This window comes from Macrobrachium nipponense, chromosome 7, assembly GCF_015104395.2.
Source record: "Macrobrachium nipponense isolate FS-2020 chromosome 7, ASM1510439v2, whole genome shotgun sequence".
NCBI classification, from domain to species: domain Eukaryota; kingdom Metazoa; phylum Arthropoda; class Malacostraca; order Decapoda; family Palaemonidae; genus Macrobrachium; species Macrobrachium nipponense.
Window position 1 is genome coordinate 97,121,660 of NC_061109.1, and position 20,000 is coordinate 97,141,659.

The 20,000-nt window shown below is 36.2% G+C and overlaps 1 protein-coding gene across 1 annotated transcript in view; it reads left to right on the forward strand.

The window, feature by feature from the left end:
* Nucleotides 1–20,000, forward strand: part of LOC135217691 (serine-rich adhesin for platelets-like) — a 486,754-nt gene that overhangs the window by 447,820 nt on the left and 18,934 nt on the right. Inside the window, exon 7 of the mRNA XM_064253667.1 lies at nucleotides 305–434. Coding sequence (XP_064109737.1) covers nucleotides 305–434 — 130 coding nt within the window. The remainder of the gene's footprint in view (nucleotides 1–304; nucleotides 435–20,000) is intronic.

Consider the following 20,000-nt stretch of genomic DNA (forward strand, 5'->3'; position numbering starts at 1 on the left):
TAATATATTATATATAATATATATATAATATATATATATATATATATATTATATATATATATATGTGTGTGTGTGTGTGTGTGTGTGTGTGTGTGTGTGTATGTATGTATGTATTTACACACATACTATATATATATATATATATATATATATATATATATATATATATATATATATAATATATATATAAATGAGGGTATTTGTGTGTATGTTGTGTGTGAATACATTGATTATGTATGTGTAGACTTCCAGTGATAATATTTGCCAAACTTTGTCGTTAGCGTCATTAATTTCCCTTTTGCAGTGACACGGCCGACCTAGAGGTCCTAGTGGTGGAAGGGAAGGATCTCGTGGGACCAGATCCCCACGTGGCCGTCGACTCCTATGTCAGGGTGTTCCTCCTCCCGGATAAATCAACCAACATGCAGACTAGGGTAAGCCATACGTCATAAAAGTTACTGTAGAATATGCTTAGTTTAAAGTTGCTTTGAAAAATGATGAAATGTGCTCGAAAAGTGCCGCTTCCAAGTTGTTCCTGGTGGTATATTTCGCTGCTGTTTGTCACTTTTAATGAGTTCTAATTGAGCCCCAATTTTTAGCCCTCCGTAGGGGGGTAGGCCCCGCCATTGCAGCATACCTGGTCAACCTGTAACCATTACTAAAGGTTGCTTACTGCGGCCCCTAGTTGCACCCACTGATTTGCCTTGTACTTGACGTTCGTTCCCATTTCTTTTCATCCATCTTGCTGCCCAAATGGTTTGAGCAGTAAATGGCTGAACGTGCCGCAGAGCTTTACTTTATGGCCTAATTCTCAAAATTCAAATGAAAGCACTTTTGAGATTTCTCGTGGGGGCTTTCCCTGCAGAATGAGTTAAATTAAAGCCAATAATGAAGAACGCATTGGAGCACAACAATTTAGCAATTATAGAAACTCTGCCTAAGCCTGTCAAGTTGGATCAGGGACTTTTAATAGCAATTTGTAATTACTGTAATTCTAGTGCCACGTCATCCGTCTCAAACTCATTATATCGTATGAAACTGGAATTGATGTGAATCCGTTTGCCTGTAGGCCTTGAGCCTAAAGATTCATCCACTCCCACCTGAAGCATTTACCCTTCTTTTATCTATGTGTCAGTTATTGTAGTATGCCCCAGACTTCGGAATGACTAAAATCCTGACTGTGCTCACTCATTTCGTTGTCTACGGGAAAATCCAACCGTGCTCTGCAGTCGGTGAATATAGTCATCGTGACCCAGTTTAAAGGTACCATTCATTCCATCAGACAGAGAACCGCTGCTGATGGCGGGAATAGGTTTCATCTAAATTTAGACGATGATAATTGTTACAAGTTGGTCTACTCTTAATAAAAACGAGCTTAAAGGAACCATTTAACGAGAGTATTGTGTGAAGAAATGAAAAAAATGAAGTGGATATCCGAGTCAGTCGAGTAGGCAAAAAAACATCGTTATATTACGTGAATTGCTTGCTCTACCGAGAGGTGTGACCCTTGAATTAAATCAAAACGAATAACGCACAAGGATATTTCAACCTCAGATGAAATTATTCTTTATGTTATATATGCATGTGTGTATATATTTATATATATATTTATATAAAAATTTTAAACTATTAATTTTTCTCGGCTTAAGGTGAAGGGTGAAAACAATAGAGTATGTAATTACTTAGTATACCTCAATTGGTGTAAGGGTTGGTATCGAGAAAGTAAGTCAGGACTAAAGTTTTAATAGTGAAATAGTTGTGTTGTTTTAGACAAGAAAGACGGTGTGGAAATGGTTTCTATTTATTTTCCTTAATTCAAAACTGTTGTTTCAGGCGTTTGAGAGCAAAGGGAACGTTGCATTCACCTCATACGAACTTACAGAAGTTTCGATAAAGTCCAGAGACGCAATTTTCAGGGTTGTGATGATGTATGGGGTAGAGGGTAATTTAGTGAGAAATTCTGAGCTCTTATTAGAATACGTAGACGGGTCAGTGACTTGTGTTGGGTAAAACTGGCTCCTCGTGATTAATACTTGTATGTGTGGCATGATTAGAGAAGTCAGGGAATTGACAGTAATGTAGATTAGGAATAGGTTTATGGTATACTGAAGGTGGTCCTGAATGGAGTATATAGTGGTTGATGTTCCCAAATGACACAGTTTTACCCAATGCAAAAGGGTTGTGGTTGATTCAGGTAGGTATTTAATTTACAAAATAGGTAAAGTGAGTAAGGCAGCAGAACCTTTGCAAAAGATTTTGAAGAACTTACACCTAGTAGATGATGCGCCGTCTTCCATACACTGGGGTGAAGTGTGGGTGCTGGATGAGGATGGAAGACTAAACTTTAATTTTTGAAATGTCTTGCCTTTGATATTACATATTGAGCAAGAAAGTTGAAAGGGTGAGAATATAGATCTGACGAAGCTTTGATTTGAAGGCTTTGGCAAAGTGAGAGAACGGAGAAAGATGGTTGGTGAAAATTATGTATTATGAGTAAATTTCTAGAATGAGAGGATAACCGAGAAAGATCTAGTTAGATGCGGAGGAGGAATATGTGATGTAACGGAAATGTCTTGATATCCGGGATGTCTAAGAATTAAAAGATAGAGGGGAGATGAAGATCCACCTTTGGAATATCTTATAGGCTGGTCTCATCGTTGATATAGCAATTAGATAACGTCAAAATATAGTCATTAGATGCAAATTTATGCGTGTGCTGTCTTTTGTCTTTCTGGTAGGTGTGTTGATCAGAGACATGGTGACTTTAATTTCGCAAGGAAAAGAAAAAGCTTCAGCAAATTTTCTACCTGAAAATGATTCGGACCATCCTGTCATCCTGGCATTTGTGTTTTTTATCTATATATTTTTCTGTGTAGGTTTTTATTTCAATTTTTCATTAGACCGAAACTCCGCGGGAAAAGCAACGACAGGACACCCAATATCGAACATTCCTGTCGATAATGACGGTCATCATGTGCTGTTGAACACCAGTCCTTTGGTCTTTTCATTGCTAATTAGATAGCGAAGAACACGGCCGTCCCCCGTCGCCCCAGGGGGTGATTCGAAACGCTGGAAGTGTCTTTAATGACACCCAACCAAGCCAAAGTTCCTACCAGTTGCAATCTCATTCCACAAGTTTACTCGTTACTGGCTGTTGCTCGATTCTATGGAAGGTGGGAAAGCGAGATGGTCAGAGAGGAAGGAATGGCTTCAACTATACGTGATTAAGAAGATTAAAAGGCTGATTTTTTTTTCTTAGTGAAGAAATGGTTTTCGGTTGCAGTTTTAAAAAAGAACAAAGTGCTGAGATGAGAATGTCACTTTATTTTTCAACGAATGGAAGTTAGCCAGAACCTACGTTTATGAACTATAATAAAGTGTTTATAAAGGATAGTTTAAAAGGTAAAAGATACTTGCTAAGAACGACTGAAAGAAAAAAAATACACTCATTGTTATGGGCATAAAAAACTGTACGTTTCGAGATTGATAAGCATACTTTTAAGCATGACTGATTAAATGCTTGTGGTGATCGAAACGGAGAAGTTAACGTGATGCAGAGAACTGTTACAGTGAGTTAATAACTATTTAAAAAATTCTTTTGGAAAGACCGGAATTGTCTTATGACCCGGAGAAGATCAAAGGGCCGAATGTGGATGAATCCTGAGAACTAAGCAGCCAACAACCGTACCGAGTGTGTATTAATAGGTTTCGAGAACATGAGAAGATTACAAACAAATTGTGAATGTGGATGATGCTGAGAAGAACAGCAAGTTTTTAAGAAAAGAAGGGTTCAAAAGAAACCGGTAGAGGAACTGAATACGTGAAGTGTGAAACTTAAAATATAACAGGGAAATTGTAGGGGAATATTAAATTTAAACGAAACTTTACTAAAGACAAAATTAGAGGTGGAAATTATATTTATTGTTATGTAAAAATAAAACGATTATAGTAATGAGAAATTATTAACAGAAAATGAAAGATATAGAGTATAATTACTGCAGGGCAGAAAATTAAAAATGTTACAACTGAGAATTTAAATGACAGAAAATCAAAGGTCAAACGCATTTCAATTAGGGCGGGAAAAAAATCATTTACGCTTCCTTAGATCTCTTAAGAAACGTTCTTCTGCCAACAAAGTAAGAAGAGGGCGAGAGTTTTTTCCCCATCTCTCTGAATGGGGAAAGATATATAATTATCTCGAAATAGATTTACGGATTTTCAAGAGTTTGGTGAAAGCTTTCACGGGGAGACCCCCTCCAGATGATTCATGTTTTTGGTTACTATGGAGCAGATTGATTATTTGTGGCCCGAAACCGCACCGGATCATCGAGATCCACAAAGCCTTTGTAACCTAGAAGGAGTTTTCAGTGAAGGCGTTCACCAAATTTAGCTGAAATCCGTTCATACGTGCCAAACAATGGTATTCGTCCTCTATACGACTCTTATCAGGTTATCGGCCTTTTGGGTGTACATACATCCATGAAGATTCCACTAAACTATCTCTGCCATTTTTGTATTGTTACAAGAACAAATTTAAACCAAGCTCTACAGGTTTTTGTAACATGATTAAAAAATATCCACCAAACGTTCAGAAGCGTATTGTCTTATTTGGTAAGATTTACAGTGGGCAAAAGTCCATTTCTGATTCTACGAAATCGGAAATAAGGGTGGCCCATTTTCTTATTTCCCGTAAACTTACGATTCTTTTGCATTTGATCTTAGCCATTTTTTTTTCATTAAGTACTTTTTGCATACTACTTAATTTTAGCATGCAACCCTGATCTTATGGACTATGTTCCCAGGAATTCTGTAAATTGTGTTAGGTCTACTTGTATGTCCTAGTAAAATATCTCGAGTGAACAAGTTCATTGTGTGACCTGACCTTTCGTTATTGTAAGAAAATAACTACTATTTTTAAAAGAAAACGGCAATTTTGGATGATTCTGCTAATCATTCTATTATTTGTGAAGGGGAATATAAGAAATACACAGTATTTGACATACCTATCTGAGCTAATCATGTGACTTATTCACTACTGAAAAGTCTTGGTTGAGGTTCTTTCCGCGTTTAAAAGGATATGCTTCCATTGCGACCAGAACCAACTCCAAAAGCCTCGTATACCTTAATTCCATGTGTCCTTTCATTCAGCCTTCCTTCTCTGGAAGGTCTTCGATGACTTTCCTTTTATAAACCAGAGATTTTTTTTCTGTCGTGGTTTTTGTTGTTGGTTTCTTTTTCCCATTTTTATTTGTTCTCAAAATAGGAATTTGCGGCATAAAATCATCTTTGAATTCCAGAATTATTCTTCAGCCACTTCCCTGTAGGATTTCAAGTCATTTTGCTGATTAGTAATCGTATTCTTCCTGCAGGAAACGCCACTATTATGAAAATTAAATACAAGGCTTACCAGGAAATCAAAAATAAGATGCAAATTTCCTAATTTGCTGTTTCTCAAAACAAGGAAAGGCCCCAAAAATATTGGAGCTTTATTGCAGTTTTTCCTTCGCCTAAAATCACCACCATTCCTGACTGAGGAGAGAAATAATAATTTCATTTTTTACATAATTGTTATTTTTATATACCCTCCGGAGTTTATGTACTGCCATGGAAAACGGGAAAAAAAATCAGTTTACTTTTCATGTATGTTTGAGTCGTTCATTTCGAGTCTCATTTGTAAGAAAACGTTTAAAAGTTTGACTCAACCTTGAAAGAAGTCGCCGCAGTGAACGAACTGTAAGTTCTTCCGTAATTTGAGATACGACTTAATTACACTTGAAATCTACGACCATGCGTTTTACAAGGAAACAAAATCTCGCATTAAAAATTACGTAGTAACTACCAAAAATACTGAATTCAAAAATATTTCATAAAATAATTACAGAATATTCGTTAGAATGTTAAAGTCTTTTTTTATTTTTTGCGAGGAGTTCTTGGCTGTCACTTCAAAGGCAAAAGAGATCATTCATCTCCCTTTGTATATTCACTTGGGATCGACTTCCTTTCATTCCCGGCAAAAAAGAGAAGGAAGAGGAAAGGAATTAATGGCTCCCTGAGGTGTGGCAACCCAGGTTTCCTAATAATGTCAGATTGCACGCTTGTGTATTCTCTCTCTCTCTCTCTCTCTCTCTCTCTCTCTCTCTCTCTCTCTCTTTCTGTTTGTCTGCCTTACACTAAGTTTTCATTAATCCAAAGACATGGCGACACTTAATTTACTTTGCCACGGTTTGGTTACTATCAAGCAAAGAAAGTCTGAATGTCAAAACAATTTCTTCAGTAGCAAGCAACCATAGATTGTGTAAGGATAACATTCTGTGTCTAGAAGAGATCGGGCAATTCCCCCAGTGCAGTAGTAATAGTATTTGTCTCAGTCGGAAACGACTCCAGATTCCCTTTTCTCCTGAGCTCTGTTGAGGTGATTCGGCTTTTGGCTCAAGTGTTACCTTTGTAACGACAACCTCGTAGATTTCCTCCATCCGTGTAGAGTTTGGATAAACTTCAGCGTTGTTTTGGCGATATTGCCTTTTGTTCTTTTTGGCTATTTTGTATTTAGAAAAAGTAAAAAAAGAGTGGTGCCTTATTTCATCTGTCAATCAAGAACCGGAATCAGCTTCTGAATCTGGAAAACTTCCTGGTATGCCATACGTAATACTAGGATGGAATAATAGACTAATATAGTGCGAATCACTTAGACGAAAATTAACAAATAAAAATCATTCAAAGGAAACTTGTCACATAATACCACAATTTCTGTCATGCGGGGTTATACGTAGTGATATTCCAAAGTGTTATTGTTTGAACATATATTTTTAATTATCCACGCTTGGATACTTAGGTATATACGAGCACAGATGCATACACATTGCTTCCTTTTTGTAAGCGTTCGATAACTTCGTATGTCTTAGTCAATAACCTCGAGACTTACTTTAAATTATTATGGAAATTGACATAAGCCGAGAGAACGTTCCTCATATACATTTTTTTTATATCATGGTTATTATCATGTTTGAAAAAAAAGTACATAATAGGCCTTTTTGCATTAAAAACTTGGCATTGTGGCTAAGATCATCTGAATGCCGTTTGGTTAATTAAGCGAAATTATTAAGAATTTCTTCCTCCTGGAACTAACTCCAACCTTCATTCATTAACATTTAACATTTTAATTGCCATTATATCTAAGGTCACTCGGATAATGCAAGAGGCGACAAATCATTTCATTATTAACATTATACCAGAGATTCATCAGAATATCGTAGTTCTGACAGAATCATAATCACCTTTTCTTAAGTTAGCTGTGGTGTTAATTTCCATTTCTTGTAGACTACATTTCTGTAAAAAGAGCAAATCTTTTGTAATGGGCATCGATCCTTTTATCTCCTTTGGAATTTCATTTACTTTGCAAAGTTTTCGCGAAATACTGCAAAATTTTTGGGAATGCCAAAATTTCGCTTCCTCTGTGGGAAGTCGCTACTCGAATGATCTTTGAGCCAAAATTAGGTAAAGAGATGAAATGAATAAATACATAAAGGACTTGGGCCAGTAGTCTCAACGAAGGAGTCTTAAACCTCCTCTTGATTACGACTCTTGTAACTTGGTTCATATATATATATATATATATATATATATATATATATATATATATATATATATAATATATATATATATATATATATATATATATTTATTTATTTACGTGTTTTACGTAAATAAATTTCTGACTCACACCGGGAACGAACCTCGGTCTCCCGAGTGACAGACCAGCTGGGCGATAGCGACGGACCTATCAAGGTTCTAAGAGCAGTTAGAACCTAAGTACTCAGTACCTGAGGTTTTTCCCGGCCAGGCTTCTGAAGCCTAGCGTACCAGCGAATTTGATTCAACTTCCTGACCCATGAGAGAGCCAGTCGCTGCCATTTCATTTGAATTACCTTTTTCACCGTGTGGTATGATGGAGATAATGAACACTTGACCCCGCGCTCCACTTGTTTTATGACCTCGGTATGTCCATCGCCACTGCCCGGGCTTGTCGCTCGAGAGACTGAGGTTCGTTCCCGGTGTGAGTCAGAAATTTATTTCTATCGGCAACTGTATTTTCTATACTATACGTCCTCTCTCTCTCTCTCTCTCTCTCTCTCTCTCCCGGCGCACCACATGGCCTATCTATCGATCCTTTCATAACTTTGATCAAAGTCCAAGTATGCCACAGAGCTTTTTCACTTTACGCTCAAGCTTCTCACTTAACCCTTTCATACAAATACTTGATGCACACGCCCTCTTCTGCTTTTTCCACCATGAAGCCTTCTGTCCTCTTACTTTTCTCATTCAACATTCCGCCACACACATTCTATTGTCTACTAAGTAATGATGTTGGCAGTTGTCTGTATCACATTTATTTTCAACCACATTTTAGAGCAATCATTCCTCTAACCTGTTCCTTTGGACGAGTCTTTTCATCCATGTATACAACCGTGATCAGCCAGTCAGTCATACTATGTTCACTATCGTACCGCAGTCCCCTCATTTCCAGCAGTCTAAACTTTTTTATTCAGGAGAGCTACTTCCCTAACGATTCTCAAACTTTCACTAACCCTTTTTTTCCTTCGTCATTCAGCTGTACCGCTCTTCTGTCTTCAAAGTCAACAAATACTCAGAACACTCATCCCATGGGCCAAAGATTGCATTCAATTTAGTCAGCCTGTCTTTATTTGCTCTTATATATTCTGAGATCGATATTTCTCTATGCATTTACTTCCCTAAAGAACTTCTCCATAACATTTTTGCTCACCTTCCCCACCCCTTCCCCGTTATCAGTTTCTTGTCTTTTCCTCTTGCTTTTTTCTTCTCCGCTGTATGTGTCTTGTTGCACACTTGCTCTTGTTTTTTCCTTGACATGCAATTCCAGCTCAAATAATCTCCTCTCCAGCTGTGTTTCCCCTTCATTCCATTAAAATTATTATTTCCCTAATATATATATATATATATATATATATATATATATATATATATATATATATATATATATATTGTTACGTTTTATGCCCTGGCCTGAAGGGGCTCAAATACGTAAACGAAAATAGTTGAGGGAAAATGCAGAATAAATTAATTGAACTTACCTTAAAAGGATTTATAGTGTTAATTTACTCTAGAAGAGGTCGCCAGAAAACTCAGCTAATTACTTTACATACATTTATTTACAGGAGGCTGCCTAATAGCCTGGGGAGTAAATGCAACTTGTCCATGTGGGACCAATATTATCTCTCACAAGGGGATGGATTGTTGGCTAAATATGCGGTTCACGTAAAAGCTGGCTTTCAAAATTGTTCATATGTCTTGCGGTAAAGCATCACTTGCGGGCGGGAAGACTTGGACACGTGACTCAGGAAATCTGGAAGAAATCCCAGATTAGACACAAAATAATCAGAGTGCTTGCACAAGTTACAGTTACTCACTTTGTCTAACACACTGGGGAGGAACTCTTAGCATTAAATGAAATATTCAATGACTTCATTTGTCTGGGACGATCACACAAGGGAAGCATGCGGCCACGAGGCAGTGAGGAACAAAGGGATGTTCATTTGAGAGTTAGAAGTTTGAATTTTTAAAATGGGGAGTAAATACGACACTAGGAGATACGGAACTGGCAATATGACTGTTTCACAAGACGTACCTGGATGCCATGATCAGTGGACCTTTGTAGAAATGCGGCGTCGACTTTGTCTCAGGTCTGGGGCTCTGGGCGCGCCAGTAACGCCTCGTTAGGCCTAAAATGGAAGGCTGGCTGGCTGGACATCCATCCGAGGTCACGACTGGAGGAGACTGAGGTCGAAGGCAGGTGTGTTTCATGGGGGATGGGTTCAGCTTAACCCCCCAAGAGTAGCGCATCCTGGAAACAGAACATACAGCCAGCAGAGGGTTTAGAGGAAAAAGGAGCTTAAGACGTAGGCCTAATAAGTACCTGGCTACCTGCACCCTTCCCTTTGGGATACGTCCTTCAGGCTGAGAAGTCTTTATTTCCCCCCTTCTAACAGGAAATTCCTATCTCTGGCTGGTGTGCTTTGGGTTCCCACCTAAAATCAGCTGATATTTGGGTGAATATGGTTGCTCTTTTAGAAATAAAATACATTAAACACTGCTGGGAAGACGAGGCGGTCAATAAATGTAACAATATATATATATAATATATATATATATATATATATATATATATATATATATATATATATATATATATATATATATACTATATAGGCTATGCAGGTATATGACATACATCCATTCAGGAAATCGCAGGCAACCACATCAGAAGGAAGATACATTTATTTGCGACGTTTCGCACATACAATGTGCATCTTCAGTCTTTTGTGATATAAACACATACATATTAAATAAAACTAGGATTCTTAATATAGTAAAAAAAAATACAAGACAAAAATTAACTTAAAACTGACAAAAAGGAATAAATATTAAAGACAAAACGAAAAAGTAAAAAGTACAAATAAAAAACAAATACCAAGGCGCAACCAACCGTTAGTTGAGAAGGAAGGAGGTAGAATGACTAGACTTGGGCAAGAAGTTATAACGTTGAATATGCCAGATAAAGCGGAGAAGATGGAACTCCACTATTCAATGAGGGAACAAGACGTTTAATATATATAATGACTCTAGAGTGGTTAGGTAATCAGAGTCCTTAGCTGAGCCTAAAATAGAGAAGTGTTGTTTCTTCACCTATACGTATCTTGCAATTGACTGTGTGATTTTTTATGTTTGAGTGTTCAAGCCTACTTAATTTTTGACCCGGCCTAAAAGTAAAGCCCATGTGACTGCTTTATCTCATCTGCAGCAGCCTCCTAGTCGATCCAACGTAAATAATACCGGGACATCCCTGGCACGTAAATTTGTATTGCTACCACGTTAGATCGCATGAACTGCTGCAGACGATCTTTGAAGCAGAAAAAAGAGCCTATTTTGCTTGGGTTTTGATATGAGTTTTATATTTAGACAAGGAATTTCATAGAGCAATAAAGTATTCATCAAACTGGGATATCTTTCATAAAGAAATGGATTTTTTATCTAATATCTTCCAACGAAACTCGTACCCAAAGGATGTATTTTTTAATATTGTTAACAAACTTTTAACTTTGCATTTTAAACCACCCATTCCAATGATATACGTACCAAAGAAACATGTATGCCTCCATACCATATATATACAATAACAAATTTCCACAACACCTAACTAGAATTATTGAATGTGAAATTCCCTGTCTATATATAAAACTCATATCTAACAACCCAAGCAAAATAGGCTCTTTTTTCTGCTTCAAAGATCGTCTGCAGCAGTTCATGCGATCTAACGTGGTATACAAATTTACGTGCCCGGGATGTCCCGGGTATTTATGTTGGATCGACTAGGAGGCTGCTGCAGATGAGATACTGCAGTCACATGGGCTTTAGTTTTAGGACGGGTCAAAAATTAAGTAGGCTTGAACACTCAAACATAAAAAATCACACAGTCAATTGCAAGATACGTAGAGGTGAAGAAACAATACATCTCTATTTTAGGCTCAGCTAAGGACTCTGATTACCTAACCACTCTAGATTCATTATTAAACGTCTTGTTCCCTCATTGAATAGTGGAGTTTCATCTTCTCCGCTTTATCTGGCATAGTCAACGTTTTAACTTCTTGCCCAAGTCTAGTCATTCTACCTCCTTCCTTCTCAACTGACGGTTGGTTGCGCCTTGGTATTTGTTTTTTATTTGTACTTTTTTCTTTTTCGTTTTGTCTTTAATTTTTAGTCCGTTTTGTCAATTTTAAGTTAATTTTAGTCTTGTATTTTTTTACTATATTAAGAATCCTGCTTTTATTTAATATTAATATGTATGTGGTTTTATCTCAACGGACTGAAGATGCACATTGTATGTGCGAAACGTCTCAAATAAATGTTTCTTCCTTCTGATGTCTGCGATTTCCTGAATGGATATATATATATTATATATATATATATATATATATATATATATATATATATATATATATATATATATAGATAGATAGATAGATTTTTATCAATAGCAATAAAACTTTCATATTACATTTTCCCGAATAAGTGTGGGCCTATTTCAGTTTTGATGGGAATATCTGGTTTCTATAGAGTTATCCTCCTTAGTAGCTCTTTAATCCCAGGCTCGAAGCTTTCCTGCGATAAGGAAAATTGTTTCTGGTTTCAAAGATGTCACTGGAAGTTTTATCCAACGTATCACGAATTCGAGAAGTTGATGAGTCCATTGTCTGGCCGTTGTTTTAGAATAATTATTTTTAACGAGTTATGTAGATTTCATATAGTTCAGGCCAAAGAGCAGAAACGTCATTTCTAGAGCAATTTGGTTCAATTTCAGTGTATTGGACTTCGACAAATGAACTGTGTATGGTCTATGATAATTCGTAACCTCATAATCATTTTCCCTAAACGAAGAGTCAAAACTTCGTGATGAAACGGAGGATTTCTTCATTTGACTTCGCAATAAGGTATTAAGCAGTTTCAGTGCCAATCATATTCAAAATATTAGACATTGATAATTTCAGCTTCGTCTATGGCCTTTTTACTTTCGTATCGATATATATCATATGATATTATATATATATATCATTATATATATATATGTGTGTGTGTGTGTGTGTGTGTGTGTGTATACGTATGTATTTATATCTATATATATATATATAATATATATATATGTATATATATATATATATATATATATATATATATATATGAGAGGAGAGAGAGAGAGAGAGAGAGAGAGAGAGAGAGAGAGAGATGTATCTGTGTGTGGATGTGTGTGTGTGCGTACAATTTAAAATTACCTGCGTGCACAAGCACGGGAAAAACTGAGCGCCATGTTGTTGTTGTGTTTGCTTCAGTGCCAGAATAAAAGTAAGGATATATTTTTCAAACAAAACATTTCCTTTCATGTTATTGATTTTTTATATATATTTTTGGATTGCGGCTATTGGAACCGCAATATTTTTAATATTGATAGAATTTTGCCTGATTTGGATGCTTTGGGAGTAGGTATAATACTTGATTCACGCTAACTATGGAAATCAGCGGCTGTAGCATCAGAGAGAGAGAGAGAGAGAGAGAGAGAGAGAGAGAGCGAGAGAGAGCGAAAACCATTGTTTTAAAATGCTAACTAGAATTGTCACGCAGTTCAGAGGTACAGCAGAAATTGCAGGTCGTCATCAATTAAGAAAATTTTGGTCCAGTATAATTATAGTGTACGATAGTTTATTAACTCTTCTTAAAGTGCCTTTGTGAAACTGGATGCGGCCAGTAATCGTGAGGCGCTAACGAAGTGTGCGTTCGTATGTGCGTGTGCGCCTCTTCCTTTAATAATGTTGAATACCCAAGTCTATGGGGGATTTTGATAGAGGCGTCTTTGGGAGAAAGGCAAGATGCCGTGGTGTTCTTCGAAGTGGTTTTTTGATAGTGTGTGAAATAGTCCGGCTGCATGGGTGAGTTGAATTACTTTAGCCAAGTTGAATTACTTTAGCCGAAGACTGGCTTGTTATCTATTTGACATTTTGTAATGATATCCAATCTTTAATCTCTGATTGTTAAACTTGTGTGTGTACTTACCGGGATGTGTTCTGTGTCTTTGAAACAGACGGTTCTGGCAATGGGGGGGACAGGGAGTCCCCGATGGATATAGACGATTGGTGTGACTATAACTGTTCAGACATTTTTGTTGGGGTTTTAACTGAATTGATTCATTATTTATTCATTGTTAATAAATGTATCTTTTGTAATGTAACTCTCTCATTTTGACTACCTGTTAGAGTGGAGAGAGAGAGAGAGATTGCTGAGAGAGAGAGAGAGAGGGGCCGTGAGCCGTTGGTCGCTTAGAGAGAGAGAGAAAGGAGTTGCCGAGAGAGAGAGAGAGAGAGGGAGAGAGAGGGGCTGTGTGTATTAGTTTGCCTTGACGCTCGAGTTACACGTTTACCAAATGAATAATGAGGGAATACCTCATTACATATCTATATATATATACATATATATATATATATATATATATATATATATATTATATATATATATATATATTAATAGACAGACAGACAGACAGACGTAAAGGCAGTAATAAACTAATACCATTGTTTAAGTCAAAGAATAAAAATACAGGGAGCTTTTGAATATCAAGGAAGGGTCTGCTATCAGATCCAACTGTTTCAGATGTAAAATTAAAATTCAGTAGTACGTACACTTGAAGACCCTTTCTCAGTTAAAAATAAATATTCTGTATTGATTTTAGAATCACTGATTATAAATAGAACAGTGGTTTCACTACTTCTGTTCCAGTGAAAAGAGTCTAAAATGAGATTTTATTTTCAACTTCATGTGACCTCTCCCGATCATTACTGTCTATCTATGTAAGTTAAGTCAGTCTAGTGCTGGCACGGCTCTTGCATTTCAGCATCCCGTAACAGTCTGATCAGTACACCCACTAAATGAGATGCACACACAAGTACAGTTCAATCCTTCAGTTTTTACAATGGATTCCGAGCAGTACGATCTTGCCGCTCTCGGTGTACTCTTTGTAATGCTACAAAAAAAGAAAAAAAGATAAACCGTAAACAGAGATTTCATTAAGACAGACTTCTTGGTAGCACCAGGTTCAAGTTCCTCCAACTTCTTTGCTAATTTGCCATAGGCAGCATCTTTCTTTGCGCGGTCATGACATTCTTGAATTTTAACTTGCCACAGGCAAAGGTTCAGATCGATACAATGCGATGAAATCAACAATCACTTGGTTTGGTTTACGTGACACCTTCAGCTCGACCAACTGCACTCCACGCTAAACACATATTTTAAACTGAGAACTATACAGTTGAATCGCCACACACGCTCAGTTCAGTTAATCTTTTCAGTTGGAAATATTGAAATTTTATTTGTCTCGGTTTAACTGTTCAGTTGTGTTGAACTGATGAACTGAGATACTGAGATACCCACACTCGTGCAGTTTCAACTGACAGTTATAACTGAACAGCTGTAACTGTCAGTTAAAACTGCACGTGTGTGGCCGGTCCTAGTAGATAACAAGACCTCTCAATTTCCTTTGTTTGTATTTTGATATTTGTGATTTGTTTCAGGGTCTAATTTCACAGCCCAACTGTCTTGCCACTTATTAGCCTAAGTTTTCCTCTCAATATTTTTATGCCCGTTACTTTGGCCTCAAGGCTTCCCTTTCATGTCTTCAGAGTTGAAATAATGGCTTACTATGTTCCTTTTATGTTTAAAGTTGTACTATAGTGTTTTCTTTTTTCTTGCCTAGAAGACGGGACTCAGTATGCAAGCGCTGGTTCTTTTATTATAAATGTTGACATGCTAACAGTGCTTCTGGCTATACTTCTCTTACTACAATAACATTTTGTATGAGTGACTATGTGGCTGACTGTATACATAAACGCACATACTCACGTGTGTGTGTTCTGTAATCAAGTTTTACTTCTAAAAGAAAGTGAAGAGTATTGTTAACTAATACCGAATAAACTGTATACATATATAGTATATATATTATTATAAATATAAAGCTGCCACCACCTCTCTTGTAGGAATCCATAAGGAAGAATTCTTGTGGATAAGATAGTTAGACCAACCAGGACCCAGGGATGGGACTATGGACCACCCTACAAGATGAGAGTTTTTGAATGTGCTTTAGGAAAAGGTCAATTCAGGTACTCGCAAGTTAAAACGATAAGAACATCCAAATGATAGTTAGCCTATATGATGCCCCCTTGTTATAAAGGTGATTCACAACTCTAATCTTGCTCTGAGCTGTTGACTGGTATCAGATCTCTTCCAGCACACATATTCCGCCGAGCTCTCGCGGATGGCGGATGTAGGACAAACAAGAGGTCTACGGCTTACCTCCGATCTGCACAGACGTTCACCTGGTTTCTCCCGGAAGGAGACGTTACCGACTCTCCATCTCTGAAGCCACTGGTATCAAAGGAAGCTAAAGCAGCTCCATTCAATTGATGAGGAAGGACATTTCAACGTCGCTTTTTGTTGCAAAGTGGAAGATAACACAGTATTTGTCTGTATATAAACCTCTGAGTGCAATTATACTTTCCCTAAGAATAAAACTTCTTGTTTCCATTTCCTTTTTTCTCCACTCTAAGTAAATCTCCTAAGCTCCCGCTACTATGCATTTGTGTGTTCCCTGTCGTATAACTGAATGATTTATTGTTCTATAAATGAATTAAGTTAGAGACAGAATACTCTTTGCTTTCAAAGATATAAATTTTAAATTTCCCTCCATAGTGATAAATTACCGCTATTGAAAGGGTCATTTATGTATTAAGTTCAACTGGAATAAACCAGAACCAGGTTGTTTCGCACCCCACATTGTTCTGCAACCACCGCCTTTGCTATTCTTGCATCGGAGAGTCCTCAGTCCGTTGTAACCAAGCCATCTGCTCCTGTGGTTCCTTTCAAGATTTGTCAATCTACGCCCGAGGCTCTTCATTTGCAATTCATAATTATTTTGAATACTATTTTGAAAACGATGTAAATATCCTGTAATGAGGTTAATTTAATTATCCATTGCCCTGCTGGTTTGCACACCAGTCAACATTTATTCCATGTAAATCTCCTCACTAACCTAGATATCCTTGTTTTTTGTAATTCCATCACTTAATTTGCCAGGCAGACTTGCATCCCAGCCTTCAATTGTCCTATTGCTCACTGTGTAAATACAGTAATATAAGTAACTCCTTTACAACTAGCTTTTCAATAGCGACCTGCATTATTGTTTAAATGCAATATATTCGGTAATTAATCTATGTTTGTTACAATTCATTACGCATTTGGTTGTGTTCGAGTGCCCCTAAAGCAAGATTGTAATTTAAACAATTCCTTCAAAAGCATTTAGTAACCAAATCCGTAACAGTAAACACACATACACACACGTGTACACACACACACACACACACACACACACACATATATATATATATATATATATATATATATATATATATATATATATATATATATATATATATATATATATATATATATATTATATATATATATATATATATATATATATATATATATATATATATAGTAAAGGGCACCAGAAGGAGACGTCCTTCTGATGCCCTTTGCTGTGTATTCTGCCAATGTCCGGTGTTCTGGAAGTTATATATGTGTGTATATATATACATATATATATACACACACTTATATATATACAATTTATATAGACGTGTACAGTTTATTCGTTATTAGTTAACAATACTCCTCACTTCATTTTAGAAATATAACTTGCTTACAGAACAGAATAGCCACCTGCATTCTTGACGCCATTGTCTCTTTACTTTCGTAGAGAAAACGCTATACAAAATCGAGTGAAGAGGGGTTTAGGGCTAAAAAGGGGGAGAGAAAATTCTGTTGACCTTTTACCACTAAAAAGTCTTCCCTTTTTGTCTCCCATTTTTGGCGTTTATGGCGTTTCTATAGCCTTTGTGGGGAGTTTCTTTCGCCGTTTACGATTGCGACTCCATTAGCGTCCTCTTTTACATAAGAAATGGAACCTCTTTTGTTATATATGTTAAAAGAGGAATAGAAGTAGAGAGAGAGAGAGAGAGAGAGAGAGAGAGAGAGAGAGAGAGAGATAGTTTGCTGAATATAATGATGATAATAACAGAGCAAAACTTCTTTATATATGAATACTTATAAATTTCTAATAGTACTGATTTTACCAGAGAGAGAGAGAGAGAGAGAGAGAGAGAGAGAGAGAGAGTTGGCTGAATAATGATAAATATGACATCAGAGCAAAACTTCTTTACATATGAATACTTGTAAATTTCGAATAAAGTTATTTTTACCCAGAGAGAGAGAGAGAGAGAGAGAGAGAGAGAGAGTATAATACAATATGAGTGTTTGCTTGTATTGAATAATAAAGGTAATAACTTAGAGAGGAAAAATATGGCTTTATAATGATGGAAACAGACCTTTTTCTCAGAGAGAGGGAGAGAGAGCTTAGAGGACCCTAATGAAGTTGTGGAGGTCGGTCAGAAAACACGATGTGTTCATTAGAGAAGTCGAGTATTGTTTTCGTCTGTTCTCTTCTCTTTTTCGAAGAAATCATTTGTGGAATCACTTTCTGAATTGTTCGAGCTTTTGTGGAATATTCTTTTTCAAATCTTTTTTTATTCCTAGGAGTGATGGGGAATGTTCGCTGGTAATAGTCTTTTCTCTGTCTGTTTTTTTTTCGTGATTTTTCAGTTTTGGTTTTTGACAGAAGAGAAATATAATCGAGATGAGAACCATGCCGCTTTTACAATGGAGAATTAGGTTTAGGCATAAAATCCTGTTTTGTTTAGGAGAAATTTCTTTGTAGTTTATCTCTGCCACTGCTGTATACTTCATTTGTATTTATTCAAGGAAGTTTTTTAATCAATACAAACATCATTTTTGTATTGTTTGTCCCATAAAGGATTTACGCATTATCTTTCTCTCATCAAACAAGAAATTTTAAAGACTTTGTCGAGATGTACACGTGTTTAATTAATCAACCAGTGTGTCTTCCGGAAAAATTTCAGAAAGTATAAAAATGTTTCAGTTTATTTATAATGTTGCTTTAGTCTTCATGATGAAATGGATGTCATGATATAAAATCGGATGTCTTGAATTTCGTTTCTATGTTTTTAATTAAATGAACGAATGTGGTAAAGGTTAGGAATTTGAAGACAGTTTTAAAATCGTAAAAAAAAAGGATAGTTTACTTTCCAGATTTAAAAACTTATTCAACATGAAACATAGACACCATCTGAAAAATTATTAGGATAGTTTTTACTTTTCCCATGTGTATGATATCTGAATTTTCAGTGTTTCTAGCATCATTTCTTATCGTGAGAGAGAAAAATCACGGGTTTATTCGTAAATCTAATTTAAGAGTAAAATGTTTATTGTTTCAATGATTATCATTTTCACAGTAATATTATGAATGAGAAGTAATATTCATGAATGCCCAGATTTAATATCGTATACGACAACAAAAATCAAATTATTGTTAAATATGAAGTGTTTTCTTATCCTAACAACTTCAGACGAGTATACAATAGAATTTCCAAACACAGTTTTCCGGATAAATTACAGGAGTTAAGATAAAAAGATACTCAGACTGTATTCCTGTTAAAATATCCGTATGAAAGCAAGGTTTTAAATGTTTAAAAAACTGGTTTCATTTGATATTCTCTCTCCATTCTTTGTTATCGAAATCCATAAAGTTGTCATCGATTCGTTTTTATTTAATTTTAAAGCTATATTAATCTTGCAGTTATGGGGATTGATGCTGAACATAACAAAACTCGAAGTGTGATTATTGATTGAACTAAGACATTAGATTCCTCCCACCCAGATCTTTTCAGTGATAATGTTTCCTTGAGTACGTGCAACTCTTAAAATTCTCGGTTTCCTTGTTGAATGCAATTTCAGTTTCGAAAAACTTATTAAGTCGATCTCTTTAGTTACAACAATAAAAAGACATGCATAACAATGTAAAAGTGTATTGTCCATTGCATTTTTTTTTTTTCTTTTTTTATCGAGGGAAGGGGATCTGCCCTCTCGGCTGAACCTTCGACCTTTACAAAGGAAAAACTCATTTGTAGGACATTTCTACCTTCAACTGATAAAAAAAACAACAAAGACCAATTCATCAGACCGCGGCGAGAATGTAGATTTAATTCCTGAAAGAATGTAGATTTCCACCAATCTGGGAACCAGATCCGGGCGCGGAGCAATCGGCTACATTTTCGAAAAGCTCGGGAAGTCGCGGAGATTTTTCCTTGGGAGGAAATCCTTCTGTCCTGCAATGGAACACTTTAATTTGGGAGAATTTTTGGTTCCGTTTCTTTTAGCTTCTTATTTGGCAAAAGAACATTTGTTAGTAAAGCCTCTGTCAGCTTTTTTTTTTTATAGCTGACAAATTT